Source organism: Wasmannia auropunctata, unplaced genomic scaffold (genome assembly GCF_000956235.1).
Source record: "Wasmannia auropunctata unplaced genomic scaffold, wasmannia.A_1.0 LD335888.1, whole genome shotgun sequence".
Classification (NCBI taxonomy): Eukaryota; Metazoa; Arthropoda; class Insecta; order Hymenoptera; family Formicidae; genus Wasmannia; species Wasmannia auropunctata.
Genome location: NW_012027002.1, coordinates 1,904,280 through 1,920,419, shown reverse-complemented (window position 1 = coordinate 1,920,419; position 16,140 = coordinate 1,904,280). Strand labels below are relative to the sequence as shown.

Genomic DNA, 16,140 nt, shown 5'->3' with positions numbered 1-16,140 from the left:
ATTAATTTTTTAATAATTTATATCGTATGCTAACACCGTTATTTATTTCCAGTGCTTACTGCTGAGTAGAGACGGTGAATACTTGATGACTGGAGGTGACAAGGGTATCGTAGAAGTTTGGCGAACTTTCAACCTCGCTCTACTTTATGCATTTCCCGCATGCGAAAGCAGCGTGCGTTCTCTCGCGCTTGCTCATGATCAAAAGTAAGTAATGAAATCTGAAGATCTACATGAATTTGTTGTTAAAACTTTCTTAGTCTTTAGCGCGACGATGCAATTGGTCGTATAATTTCACGAGAATTCATTTAAAAAAAAATTATCTCTTTTGACACGAGGAGGATAAATATGTTCCGTTCTTTACAGGTTTCTTCTAGCTGGTCTGGCAAATGGGTCCATTGTGATATTCCACATCGACTTTAACAGATGGCATCACGAGTTCCAGCAGCGTTACTGAAATTACGACTTCCTGTTTGCCTAAGAAGGCACGGCGCATCCCCATAGAATAAACTTCTGCGCTTAACTTTCCAAGTAGCACCGACAACTTCGAATTTACACCGTATTTCTCGGACAGACGACGCTTCGTCTGTTACCGACTTCCCTCGGATCGCTCAACCGAGTGTGCCGAATGAAACGGGGAAGAAAACCCATATACTATTTACGCGACATTTGTACGGGCCAGCTTCTCGTCAGACTATCTCCTTAGATTCGTCGCAATTTATGGTACGCAAAAGTATACATTCTATCGATCGTTTTTTCAGATTTAGGTGCGATGGGCGGCTGTATGAAACGAATGTGGTGCACTGCGAATTTTTAAACGTTCAGCAATAAACTCGCTTTCGTGGCTGCGTGTGCAGTGCTTCCGTAAGTGGGAGGAGGAGGAGGAGGAGGAGGAGAGGAAGCGAAGGGAAGACAAGAGTCGGTGGCGTCGTCCCCGGAGAGCAATCGAGTTCTGGTGAGTGGGCGAGACGTACCTTATTACAAGTTCGATTCCGCTGGTGTTACAGCTCTCGGTGGACCGAGCTGTAGATTGCTGTCTTACTGCCCTCGCCCTTTATATCGCGAGACCTTTTCTCCTCTCTCCGAGGTAAAGCTGTGTCATTTCCCTCGTCATCCCTTCATCGTACCGACGTTCACTTTAAATTTTCCGTCTCTTTCCATTTCTTCTTTGACCGACTAATTTAAAGAAGGGTAAAACGGGGCCAGTGGAACGCGTTCGCGAGTCACCTCTCGCACCTCCGCGGCTGGACATTTGTCAACGAAATTTCATCTAATTTATTAATTTGAGAAAAGTATCGTTTTATTTTCGAAGTTATCGAAAAAAAGGCATATATTTATCAATTATCGCGGGCGCAAATTATTATTGTCTACTATAATCCGCTTCATTGGTGCTCCATTGTAAAATAACAGCCGTGGATGCGCCTGGATCGAATTTCCGGCGCGCAATTATATACAATAAAGAGATAGCCAAAATAACGCGGTGAAAATGCTCATTTTTCCGCGCTAATGATTATTATTAATAAGCATTGTCGAGAAGGAAATGCACAGCTGACCCTTTTGCGATATAAACGCCATATGAATAAAATTTCGTTACGCGAATATAAAGTAGAATAAATTTGTTGAGATGATAAATTGATGTATCGCTTTCGCACATAAATAATTTCGCATCTCTCATTTTCTCAGGGAAAAATATTTGCGAGCTTTCATTTTTCTCCAAAATATTGTAAGAAGCTTTCGAAAAGGAAAGAAAGAAATGACTCGCTGCTGTTACCAATAACGCCGCTCAAACAAACTTCACAGTCTCTATATACTATTTGCAATTCATCTGTTGATTTTGTCCAGCGTTTCATTGGATTTCGCTTTGCTACTAACATTTTCCGGTTTGCCTTTACATTTTATGGTAATCCCCGGGGGGACACGGAGCAAAAAATGCACCTTCAAATATTTGCTTTAAGGAAAGAGCTGTCAGAAAGAGCTAGTCAAGACAATGGTAGTGAGAAATTTATAGTTACGGCTCTGACATTCGTCTCGTTGAAGATTTTAGTATTCTAAATAATTTAGACTAGTTGATAATTAAATGTTTGCGAGAAGATACGTCGTCTGTTTATAATTTTTTAATTTTTTAATTAAACAGCGCGTGTGTCGCTGTGAGCATATTAATAATTATCATCGTACACGTTACATTAGAGAATTGTGCGGTTTTAATTTAACTTTCGGTATATATCTAAAAGTTTGTACATATTTTAAGAATCTCCCAGCCTCTGAAAATCTCTCCCTGACAATAATACGTAAATCCTGACGTTCGATAAATGGCGAGAGAGATATATTCACGACGAATGCGATTTATAAAGGAGCCCGAGCTTTAAATCAGGAAAAGTGAACGATCCATTTCGATGAGTATACTTCGGTCAATTTATCACGTTACAAAATTCCACGCAGTCCGCGTACTGCTCCGTGCACTACCTCGCGCCGTACCCACATGCGACTAAACTGCGAATCTGCGCTTGAAAGCTGGAAGTTATCTCAATCGATCGCGACATCGAATCGAACGCAACGAACCGAAACGGTGATTCCCCATTCGAACTTGTTTCGTAGCTTCGCGATCCACGCGCGTTGCAATACGATACGCGCTTCGAGTACGCGCATACGTGCACACACACACACATACACACGCAGACCGGAGTGCACTTCATGAAACTTATCACCAAAGTTCACAGAACCGGATACTTCGGTAACACGGGCTTCGGTGTGCTTAAATTCATTTTCGAACGCGAAGCATCGAGTTTCCACAATCCCCCCTGCCCCCCTCCCCCCCGCCCGCCGTTCTACCACTCATCCTGCGTGCGGCTCGCATTGTGCGCGCCGCGCCCTTTTTATTTTGTTTCACTCCTCCGTTCCTCGCTTGTCCCGAGCTCCCTTTTCGAAGATAAACGAGAACGAACGCGCCCCGCTTCGAGAACGCTCTCCATCGAGAAGTTTTATTTTTTTTTCACCCCTCCCCCCCCTCCCTCCGAGTTGATTAAAGGCCGCGCCGCGCCGCGCCGCGACCCGCGCGCGAGAGTTACAAAGTCGGATTCTATTACCCGTGTATGCGGTAAAACAATCTACGGCCGCGGCTCATTTGCAGCGAAATTGCGGTTCGCGACATCGTCAACGCGCATTTCGAATTAACGCACTCATTGCGGAAATATGCGCGTGGAAAAATGTAGTTCGGATTATTAAAAAAAAAAAATAAAAATAAAAATCTTTCTCTCTCTCTCATGCATAATACATCGTGTTACATGAAATTTCTGTTATATAAAAATGGAATGTTAAATCTTCTTGCTCTCGTTAACAGTGAAAAAAAAAAAAAACACAGAAGATTAATGATGTCGCTGTAATATTATATGAAAGTTTCTAAAGTCGCGGAGTCCATTACATTTCATCACGTTACTCATTCAGCGTTAATACTCTAATCCCAGGGTGAAGAGAAAGAGAGGGATGGGGGAGGAGGAGGAAAAGAGAGCAGGTAGCTATTTTGTTGCAATGTCACCAACTTAATCAAGGTGTTTTCGACCGCTTCAATTTCACCGTCGTGTTCCTCCGTGACTCATGCGATTTTGCCACTCTTGGTCGGTCCGGGGGGGGGGGGAGGAGGTTGAATAATGACTCCGGAAGGGCGAGATAGGGCGAAGGAACTTAAGTAGCTCGCGAGTGCGGACACTCTCTTCGGCTAGAGGGTCGATCCGGTTATTCGACAACACGTAAGTCGACTCCGCCTACGTCGGTGTTTCCACCGCGGGAGGACGCCGAAGGAGGAGAAAACTTTCCCCGGGAAAAACTCCGGGAGAGCGTTTCCCCGACAAACAAATCGGCCTCTTCATCGGCCGCTTGCCGCCCGGAGTCGCTGTCACTTGCTGCTCGATACTCGATCGATGTCGAACCGGGACTGTATTTCGGAGAGAGAGAGAGAGAGAGAGACGCTCGGAGGTCTCGGGGTCTCTCGCAAGCTGGAAAGAGCTGTTTTTCCCGCGGGGATAACTTTCGCGAAAAAAAAAAAGAAGGACTCTTTTTTAGCCCTTCCTGAACGGAGCCGTCCTCTTCATTCAACGACTGGAAAGTGGAGTGTATAGTACCTCTCTCGCGCACACACATAGACACATACACACAACCGACGCGAAGGGGGGAGGATAATGATGGCTCTCAGACCGACAGACATCTGCCCGCTATTTTCAGATAAAACCGTTGGAGTCGCGCACACGATCATCCGAGAAATATCGATAACACGCTGCGGGCATATTAATATCGGACCCGGGAATCTTGCGAGGAGCATCAAACAAGTATCAACCTCTATCGGATAAATGTTTGGAGCATTCGGAATCGTTGCGCGCGCGCTCTCGCGCGATTAAACCACTCGATGCGACCAGTAAGTAATTGCGCATTCGATATCTCTTTTTTTACGTGTGCAGCGCGACACGAATATAGGAGCGATCGTGAACGGGATCTATGAATAACAGACGAAGGATCATGCCGCACGTATAACGCGTTATATATTCACCAGCGCTAGATAAAACTCGCAAGCAAACGGCCATATGTAGCATTAAATGTCAAATGTGAATGCGATCCCATTTAGCACGCTAATTGTGAAGTACGAATATGGGCCACATTTTTCTCGATACAACTCTTTTATTCGACATGCTGTGTATTCGATATGTAGTTATTATATCTATCAGGAATCCTAAATTTACAACTTTAACGTTTTTTACGGAAATTTTTACGCTCATTGCGAAGATCGGTATATTTCGCACCGATTGTACATTTTGATATTTAATTCTCGACATTTAATTGGTGTTTTTATTTTATGAACGCGAGTAATTCGTAAGATAAAAGATCGCTACAAATATCGGACGGTTCGTAACTGCATCGTCACTTTGCTCCGACTTACTCGAGACTAATCAAGGTCCGCATAATTATTCGAATGTAATTCCGGAAGTTTATACGAGCGTTTAAAACTGCATCGCCTCTGCCAAGAGTTCCTGCTCGAAGGGTTCTCGATTACCGCCCGTCTCTCCCGGTAAGATCGTAAAACGTATTCTCGGCGTTTACGGTGCCACTTGGACAAGCGTCGGTTGTCTGCCGATGGGTCCCTTCCAAAGAAAGTACGATCTCTCTAATCTACGAACGAGGTAACTTCGCCTTTCGCCCTCCGGCTACACCCTGCCAACCTCTTTCTTATACGCGTACCGCCCGAGCGTCATTTGTAACTTCCAACCCTTCCGAACATTAGCGCTGGAACGTTCCGAAGGGTCGTTCTAAGCCTCAACCACGTTCAAATACATGAAGATGACCAAAATATTCTGCGGTATTGAGAACAGTCACTTGCACGGATTTAGATTTCACAATCAGTGAAAAGAATATTTTCATTATTGAGAATGTATTTCATTAATTTTATTATTCGATAATATCGATAGTATCTTATTTAATAGAATGTAATTATAACGTAATTAATAATTTAATATGTGAGTTTTCTGATACAAGCTACCTCTTGCAACATTTGTAAGCGAAAGATGTCTTTCTTATTAAAAAAAAAATAAAACAATAAAAAAAAATAAAATAAAATAATAAAATAATAAAGATTCATTTCATTAGTTTTTTAAAAATTAAAAAATTTAAAAGAAAATGATTGAGAAAAAGGAGTGAAATAAATTAAAGAAATTAATATCATTGTTTTCAGAGTTTACTATTAGAAAATGAAACAAAGTAACACAAAAGCACAATCTGTTCTTATTTCAAAGCATGATAAGAATTCTATCATAAATTAAGTATATATTTGCACATAGCGTCAATTATCATATTTGACATACAGCATAATCATCGTTTAATACCGAAGCGGAAAAAATGAGAAATATGCAAATATTTTTAAAAATATGATTTAAATGGTACACGGAAAGAACAATTTTGTTAAAAGGTCTAAAAATTTTGCCGAATACAGATCTAAAAATAATTTTTGTTCAATAATCAAAATAATTTGTTGAACAGTTAAAAAAATGATAGGCATTGCTATAAAACATTTTGATATTCTAATAATCATTTTGACTTTTAAACAAAATTATTTTAATTATTGAACAAAAATTATTTTCTAATCTGGATCCAGCAAAATTCTTCTTTCCTTTACTTAAATTAATAAAATGTATAGGTATTATGCACAAACTACTGAACTTGGGTACCTGGTAAAATTTAATTTTAAAATAAATTCACTTGACGTATATACACATATCTGTGGTTTAGAGAAGCTCGTTATTTTTGAAATTCTTTGTAGAATGTATACTCTAGTTGATGCACCATACTATCTATTTTTCCAAGCCTTTCAAGCACGATGAAAAACAATATTTTATATTAAAAGTGAAAATAGAAGTGTTTCTGGTGTCAATTTCCCGATTGCGAACTCAAACACACACACACACATGTACACGCGCCAATTTTTGCGGTTCGAATTCCGCTTTAAAGCGCGTCGAAACGTGCAATACGAATACACGCGACCGTCCATGGTCGCGTTGTAAACATCAGAAGATCAATGTTACTCCGGCGATGGCCGGCGATGAATAGCTCTGGCTAATCCGTTTTATTCCCGCACAAAATTCCGTCCGCGCGGCATTTCGCCGATCGACCTTCCGCGCTGTGTGTGCGCGCGTGGAAGCGCTATGATCAGATATTTACGTCGCGCTAATGAAACCGTGAGCTACGAGATCGCGCGTCGGTAATGAAAAACATCGTAAACGCAAAAGCGCTTCACGAGCGCGATCGCGATTGATCGGAGCGCGCGGGGACTGCGCGAACGGACAAACAGAATGCGAGCGTTTCCGATCGCCGGGCGAAATAGCGGCCGACCGGAAGCTGCTACACGTATAAACAAATCGTTTACAGTACCGGGGGTACAGGGATGTGGGTTTGTCGGTGGGCGATGTAAAAACACAACTGCAAGCCCACCCACCCCTCCCTCCCTCTCCCTCCCGTCTCGTCACGTCCCTATTATTCTCCGACTCCCACCGACTCGCACGTCGCGTCGCCCGGCATCGTTTTGCGTAATTTCCACGTGAATGTTTCGCGCGCGAATAGATCAATCGACCACGCTTATACTCGTGCACACCCCTGGCGGTACATCCTATCGGACTGCGCATAAATAAAAACTGTACCATCCAACCGGGGATAGTGGGAATAGTTTATTCATCGGAGGGGACGATCGGAGGTCCATTTACGGAACGTGATGCCCCGCCGCCGATCCCTCTCCCTCCGAATTGCCCGCCGCCGTCACACGCCTCCTGGCACCTCGCTAGATTTCCCAACCGGGGTGGATACCGGTTCGTGACCCGCGACGTACCAGGTACGACCGGGACGGCGGCGGCGGCGGGGGTGGCGGCAGCGGCCCTTCGCGCGCGCGATATCAATGTTGGTATCTTATGTATTTCTCCGCGCCTTTCGCCTCCTCCCCACGATAATTCATCGCGCCGCGCCGCCGTTCCTCGACCGTGACGTTGGAAGTGATGCAGAAGCGGTTGGAATGGGAAACCGAGCTTCGCCGGATTTAGAACATTCGCGATAGTCAAAATAGGATAATTGCATCAATCATGGTAGGGGAAATGTGTGATGTAACGGAGATCTCTTTTAGGAATAATAAAAGAGAGTTCTTCCAATTTTAACCTGAAATTATTCTTTGATGAATGCAGTTTTCTTCATAAATATAAGGCAAAGTTTAAATACTTATTTTTTATTCATTGTACATATTTTGTGTTTTAGAACATCTTTTTGGACTAGAAGCGATCAATCTTTTGAATTTGTTCGTGAAAAAAAAACGTTAATCAATGTCATATATTCTACTTCATTTTCTTCTTTCTATTCTGTTTTTAATCCGTTTTTCCGGAAGAGTCTCACAATTTTTATTTCGCTATTTCATTCGTGTAAGAGAGGTGGATGACTTCAGGTGGAACCAGGTAAACTTACGCGCCTTTCAGCCATTGTTAAGCACTCATGTACAACGTGTAAACATGTAACCAAGGGTTTACGTTATCGGATATCGTTTTCCGATTCGCTGTCTTGGCTTAAATTTCGATGGAAGGTAATGGAAGTTCCAGCGAATACTTTTCAACCATTCTACGTCCAAATTCCCGTGTACGGCATTGTCATTAACTCCCCGGTATGCACATATGCGCGTTTAATTCCGCGCCGATAAACAGGTTCTCAATCACAATTAAGCGCATGATTTGCATTCCTCGTGTGTTTTTAGCGTCACTTAAAAAATAATTCTCGTTTAAACCTGCCGCGGCTCTTCACTGCGGACACAAACGCGCGAAAATAAATTGTGTTTTCATGCAAGTCACCATTCGATAGCGCAGCGTTGGTAAAAACATAACGCATATTTTTTTTGTTCTTTATTAACAAATAAATGTATTAATTCAATCTATCATGTGTCCTATATTTCAATTAAAATAAATCGTATAGTATCAATCAAGATTTATAGCTATCTGCCAATTCATACATCAAAAAAGGATTTTTTGATACATTTCATAGATCTAGTTTTTCGAAATTGTCACATGACATATAAAAACAAGAGAAAACTTGTTTCTAGGTGCGAGAATAGAATTCACACAATTTTCATGTGTTTTATGACATAGAGACAAATATGTCCGTAGTAAACAACAGATTTAAGTTGGAATTATTTTATTAAATTGTAAAATAAAATAAGAAAATTTTAATATTTAGTAAATTAAAAATTTTATTAAATAAAAAAATATTAAATAAATTTTATTAAATTAAAAAAATTTTTTATTTAACTATTAAATTCTAGTATTTTTATGTATAAAACAATTGAGAAAAGGAGTAATTAATTTCGATATTAATTTTTATAACTATCAAGTGCTATCGATTCGTTCGATTTATACAATAGCACGAAAAAGAAAGGCAACATTCGTCTGTGATTTAAACTGATCCATTGTATTTTTTGGATTATTTCTGTCAAAAAATACTGCAGAGAGAGAGAGAGAGAAAAGTGAGGCAGCGGCCGATACCGAATTTCAGAAGAATACATGTGGGTATCCGCCCAATCGAACGGAATAATGCAAGCGCTATAACGTTTCTATTCGTTTCAAAATGCACGTCCGACTATGCTATTGTTTAAAAAATATGCGGCTCTGCTGTATTCACGGCGGACTGTGCTGTATGCAAACATTCGCGCTGGATTATCATTCGTAGTATTCAGAATCGCTGTTAACTTTTGCGAGCGCTGTTTCGCTGTTACTTTAGTTTTATCTCTGTTATAAATCAGATTACAATTGAACCGCGAGTACGCTCTATATTTATCTTGAAGATTTGTTTTGTGATATACAATGGCATTTAAAAAATATGTAAGAGTACATATACAATCCTCGACAAGTATCCTTTTCTTCTCTACAAAATATTATTATATTAGAATTTAAAGAAAAGAAATATTAATATATCTGTATTGAAAAAACAGACACTCTATTCATTACACAAACATTACGAGAATACAATTGCTTTTATATGAAAGATCTTAATTAATTTTGTATAAAAGCAATTTTCTATTAATTGATTTCACATATAAGCTTCTTTTATAACCTTTTTTTAGATATAATTACAAGATGCAATTCGTACAATCGTCGGGGAAGGGGGGGGGAGCTTGGTCCGTCGGTTAATTAGTTATGCGAAGAGTTTCGCTAAGGTTTTGTAGGATTAGTTACGGACTTCGGAATAGGTGCGCATAGTGGACCGACCAAGCAGCACAGGCACTGCGCGCTTCGTCCACTCCGCAAACTTCGGTAAACAGTTTAGCCAATGTATATTAAGACGCTAACTTTACCACCAATTTGCACAAAATGCTCGTAAACTGAACTAGCGTACCACGTGCTGCGCGGCCTCCGGAACTACCGCGGCTGATTTCGTCCCGATGAGGATGCATCAGAGACGAAGGAGAACCGGAGACGGGAACTTTCGCTTAAGCCGAGAATACAACGTTAAAAATTTTCACAACTGACATTTTCACACAGATAGTGATTTAATATTATCGCGAAATAGTATTTAAACTTTACTTATCGAAAACCGATGACTGCTCACTTATTTTCTCATAATACGGATAAATATTTAGAATACACGTTTGTGTTGCTATACCGATATCACGTTTTAGTTGAAAGTTATGACTTATAACTTATAACAGACAAGATGTTTGATAAATTTTTGATATCTTATGTTTCATTTATTGCGTTATTGATATTTAAAAAATTCGATTTTCTTACAAGATTCTTTAATAATTTTCTAAAGAATATAGGTCTCGTATGTATGATAATTGTACAATGAATTCTTCATAGAAAAACGAGTAAAATATAATAAGCGAACAAAGTTTATTTGTGTGTGGATTAATAATTATAACTCATTTTAGTTTAAACTAATTTAGTTATCAGGAAAAATGTGACGGTAAGATTTATACGTCTATAACAATTGTATCTGACGACACTATCGCAAAGAATTTTATCTTCAATCCTTACAAGATCGGTCATGGGGGAAACACACCCATGGTCTCCAGACGAGGGTTCGTGTCTGGTTAGGGTAATGCTGTGGCATATTGGTTGTCTTTACTGTCACCGCAAAAGCGGCGGTTTGACTAGTCGTTGCCGTGAAGGGGTCAGATATAGGGGTTACAGTTAGGGGGCTGCGCGTTCCGTAATCTTCAGGGGCTTCTTAATGCCATTACTTCTGGTTTCGTACCAATGGAGATTGGCGATGTCTTTAGTCAGCTTAATTATGTCTCTATTAAACTCGCGTATGTTAAGCTCGATACACACGTTTGTTCCACGTTTTGCTTATATTAGAAAATAGAGTCTTTGACGAGGGAGCGTCTTCTTTAATTTCTTGAAGAGATTATATCAACATAACGCTAATTAAAATCTCTATGATAAATTTTACACAACTTCTGTGCTAATTAATACAATGATTTGTTTTAACAAATAATGAACGAAATTATTAATACAAATAGTATTTAACAGTTAATATACGAAATCGTAATGCAATTATATCGGGCGTTGATTAAAATTATAAACTATACAATAAAACTTTAAATAATTATTGTCATATATGTATATATATTAACTAACATTCATAAAATTTGAAACAACTTTATGGAACGCTATACATATATAGGTATATATAGCGTTCCATAAAATTTGTATATAACAGCACTTATTTAAAATTTTATTATATAGTTTATAATTCAGACATATATACATATGTGTTCTTCCAAGTCATTTGCATCTTGTCAGTAGTGTGGCTTCTTATATTTCTGTGGTGTCCACTATTTACAATTTACACAGATATACGGGATCTACCTACATCGATTCCGAGCGGCCTAAGTTTAGAGAGATTTTCATGGCAAGATATAGAAATATACTTTCGGTGGATTATCGCTGCCTTCCGAGAGAAGGGTAGCGATCGAAAAATCCGTTGTTTCTAGCTGTCAGATTGGAACTCAATTTTAGCACCGAAAGCAGACGCACAACTCTCTGCGCCACGATCGCAACACGGAAAGAACAATTTTGCTGAATCTAGAATCTGAAAATAATTTTTGTTCAATAATCAAAATAATTTTGTGCGAAAGTCAAAATAATTGCTAGAATATCAAAACTTTTTATAGGAATACCTACTTATCAGTTTTAACATTCCAACCAATTATTTTAATGATTCAACAAAAAATTATTTTCAGATCTGTTTTTAGCAAAAATTTTTAGACCTTTCAACAAAATCGTTCTTTCCGTGTACATATATGTATATAGCGTGTCATAAAGTTTGTTTCAAAAATATTAGTTTCTGATGAATATGTAGGCGATTTCCGCACAGTAAAGAATCGATCAGATGCTCTCTCTCTCTCTCTCTCTCTCTCTCTCTCTCTCTCCCTTTCTCTGTAACTTTTTAATTATAAAGTTTAAATATCTTTTACTAATTAAGTCCCGTTATTAAAATTTTGTTAAAATCCTCTTAAAGCTGACTAAAGAATAAGATTTTATCATATATTTGCGAAAGTTTAATTTCTTATAGGTTTTTAATTCTCTGAAGGCACCAACTATGCTTCAAATATTCTATAATTATACTTCAAATTAAATTTATACGAAAGTATATGATTATGAGAAATTTGTTAAGTTGGTGAATCATCACACGAAATATCGCGCATACCCGTTATCATTCCATTGTGATCGATCGCCGAAGTCAAGACAATCCGGGGACAGAACGTTTCTTCTGTGTTTTCATTTGCCTCCCGTTTCGCGGCGGCAATGGTTTATTCAGTATACGTCAACCTCGTTTCGCGTCGGCCGTAAAAGGATAATCGTGTCCTTCCAGACCGATTCGCAGACACGATGCGCGCGCTCGGGCGCGCATTCTTTGGGGTACGTAACATAAAGTATTCAGCATGCAACGGCGCCGTATGTCGGCCGGGAGCATCGTCGCGATTAAGTAAAGAGTACTACTAGGCGCGAGGCGTGTCCTGGTGGTTGCCGCGCCGCGAGGAGTGCGAAAAAATGCACTTGAACCTTTTTAGATTTTCACGAGATGAGGAGAACATTTAATCAGATGTTCTCACACTTTCATGAACTAAACTGTGATAATCCATGCTCGCATGTACGTGATACATACATACATATACATATGCATCGAATATGTATATTTTCTCTACTATGTATAATACGAATACATATATTTTCTCTATTTCTTATCCTTCGAAATTCTTTGAAATAAAAAACTATAATTGAAATAAGAAACTTTAGATTTTCTTAAAGCTATAGAAACTTTCTTTGTTTCTGACGTCATAATACGCACACATTTAGTTCTGAAGTACTTTAATAGCTTTCCAACATCTACTTGTGTGTAATTTCCTTTTATTTTTTTCTTTCATCTTCTCTCTTTTCCTGTAAACATTCTACGTTCATTCGGTGTTCCTTGTATTTTTTCAGAAATCCTTCTAATGCCTTGCCTGTCCTTCTCTCGCTCTTGGTATACGCTTGCTTCGGGTTTTATCACGCCGGTATCGACTCCGGGTATTAGGTTCGAAGAGAATCGCTCGTAAAGTCGGCGGCAGATCGATAATTCGTAGCACACGCGTTTGCCGACTTACGTGTACGCACACGCGCGTGTGTACCCGCGCTACGTGCACCGTGACTTTGCATTAAACATCGAGCCCGGACCAACCGGGCGGCGCGCGCTCGGAAACCGAGCCGCGCTAATAATGACAGCGATAGCAACGACGATCGTGAGTGTACAGCTACATACGTGCATCGCGTTTGCGTGTACGTACGATACACAAGCGCAATATTTGTGTGTTCTATTTGATATCTGGCCTGTAAGAGTAGTATGTGTGCACCAGCTACACAAGCTGTCTTTGTGAACCCTTGTGGCTGCACAGATGGTAAATCGGTTATCGCGACGCTCAACATTCTTAGTTTAACAAAGGGACCAAATTGGTTGTTTATAATGTGCATAATGAAGGTACAGAAAAAGCTCCAAAAAGATAATCCGAATTATTTTTTTATAAGTATCTAAATATTTTCTTTCTCTATTTTTGCGAATCTAATTTATAAATTAACGAAAAGTTTAATAATAAAAATATTGAGATTCAAAGAATTCCGATTTTTGTTGAGTTGAATTTTATAAAACTAAATAAAAAGAGGAGCAAAAACAGGGGGTTTTATTGAGGGAATGTTTTATTGGATTTATATAGACCTTACTGTTTATTTCATTCGGAGTTTTTAATAACAGAAAGTAAAATAGCAAATCTCATGAAAAAAATCTTCTATAATCAATAAAATATATGTAAAATGTGTGACGAAATTTAAAAAATTGATCGTCGCGATCAAATTGGTTAACGAGATAGTTCAGCGGAGTAAAATGAGCAGCGTGAGGATAGTAGAGCGAAGATAATAGACCGTTCAAAACGTTTTGCGAAAATAATTTCTTCAATATTCCGATGCGCGCGATACGTCGGCGTGACCGCGAAGAATCGATGCGATATCCAAATTCCGGCGGGGCAAGCGGAAACGAGGGCAGCGAAAATTTAGAAAGGGTAGATTATGGCGCGGAGTAAACGATCGGCATATATAGGGTAACAGTCGGAGTATAAGTGGACTCCAGGGGGATGGTACAAACGGGAATTTGGTCTGGCTCTACACCTCATAAATTTGAGTTATTCCCGCGGCCTCGTTTCCTTTCCTCTCCCTCTCGTCCCGCCCCCTTGCCCCCTTCCCAATCCGACTTTGCCGTCGCGTTCTTAAGGATTCTCCAGGAAGTGAGTTATCGTCGCCCTCAGCTTCGGGCCTCCGGCAGGGGGCTCGCCTTTCCGGGGGAAAAATATTAGCAATGATACGTCCGATATTTCACTCGTAGCTTGAGAGTAAAGAGACACTCGGCGCGTTTTCGGCGCATGAACGTCACTCGCGTAAACAACGAGAAACGTGACTGGAATATTTCCAAAAATAAGAAGAGAAAAGAGAAAGAAAGAGTAATTTGGTCTGTTCTGAACGAACATATATATATATTTCCCTCAGGAGAAAAGCATTATAGAATAATTCCAAAACAATGGTACAAAATGAGATATAACAAAATATACACTATCGTCCAAAAGTTTGAAAATAGTTGAAAATTTGTAAAAAATATAGCAAAAAATTAATTATAAAGCTATAATTACTATGAAATTTCAATTAAAAAATGTTGACTCTTAACTGCTAAAAATAATTATTAGTTATCTCAAATTTATTAGTATTTTGTTTTTGCAATTATATTGTTTATTTATTAAAATGTCCATATCTTGTTTTTAATTACTGCTTTACAAATTCGAGGAATGCTATTAATTTTTAATGCTAATTATATTATAAAATATTTCTAAATACTGTAAAATTTGAGAAAGAATTAAAAAATCACAATCTTCTCTTTCATATGCCAGACTGTGATTCATAAACAAGTAATAAATGTAACAATAACAATTATATTTCATTCAAATCATTGTTGAAAACTTGTTTTTTCTGGATAATAAAACAATGATATTAGCACATTAAAATTCTTTAAAGAAAAAATTTTCTTGGAAATAAGATTATAAACAAATAATGTGTTGAATAGTTAAAACAGACAGTTAAGTTTCTTATAAAATGAGAAAACGCGTTTTTTTTTTAATATATCATTATTGGCACCACTGTTTTGATGTTCTAAACAAATAGTGCCTTAAAACTTTTGAACGATAGTATACGTACAGGGAATTAAATAATGTTCTATAATCACATAAAACGCTTCATATGTGCAAATTAATTCGTTATGCAAATATTAAACAATTGCAAGATATTAACAAATAGATGCATTATTTAAAATTGCATTATCACTCTATATTTAATATATACTATATAACGAATAGCTCTTTAGATGAAATAACTATAAGAATAAAGAAAAAAACAAGTTAAAATAAGATTGTAATGATTTTATAAGGCAATAGCATGAATTATAATGCCATTTATTATTAAAAGTAAAATTACCTATACTGCAGTACATTATCCAGACTTAATTGCGGCAATTTTGGATTAAATTAACTGTGGGTAAACAAGTACAAAATACACGGTAGATCTCGCAACAATGTTATGAAAGTTGAATGATGTAAACATTTACATACTTGCAACAGCATAAAATTATAGCAATGAAAGAATCCATCACATTCGTTGGTTTATGCAAAAATGATCTTGCAAATAAAAATGGCAAACAGCTAAATATAATTCTTCTTCATGCTTTTGCTTTTCTTATTGCATAGTACTGATTTATGTGCATCAGCAGTATTTTAAATAATATTAATAATTAATTTGTTTAGTAGCTAGTTAGGATAGACTGAAGTAAGTTTAAACGTGCTAACTACTAGTGCCAACGAGAACTTGTGTACTTGGTTTATGAGGGTTAAAAGCCCCCCAGGCCTTGCCTGGTTTGTCGGCAATCGAGTTGATATTGACATCTAAACCTACGTCTTGTTGCTTGGCCAGGTGACTTGCCTCAAAATTTAATCCAGCGTTACAAGAATAATGCATTTTGTGTAAAGAGAAGATTCGCAATTCTTTTCTCGAGCCTCGGGCTCGCGTGGATATG

General features: G+C 38.5%; 2 protein-coding genes across 2 annotated transcripts in view; one reads left to right on the top strand and one right to left on the bottom strand.

The window, feature by feature from the left end:
• LOC105455683 (RNA-binding protein Musashi homolog Rbp6) overlaps nt 1-16,140 on the bottom strand; it is a 645,795-nt gene that overhangs the window by 122,085 nt on the left and 507,570 nt on the right. The gene's annotated exons all lie outside the window — the stretch shown is intronic.
• Nucleotides 56-526, top strand: LOC105455682 (neurobeachin-like). The gene is made up of 2 exons (XM_011699182.1): nt 56-204; nt 364-526. Exons 1-2 carry the CDS (start codon nt 86-88, stop codon nt 452-454), a joined length of 210 nt encoding a protein of 69 aa, XP_011697484.1. The 5' UTR covers nt 56-85; the 3' UTR covers nt 455-526.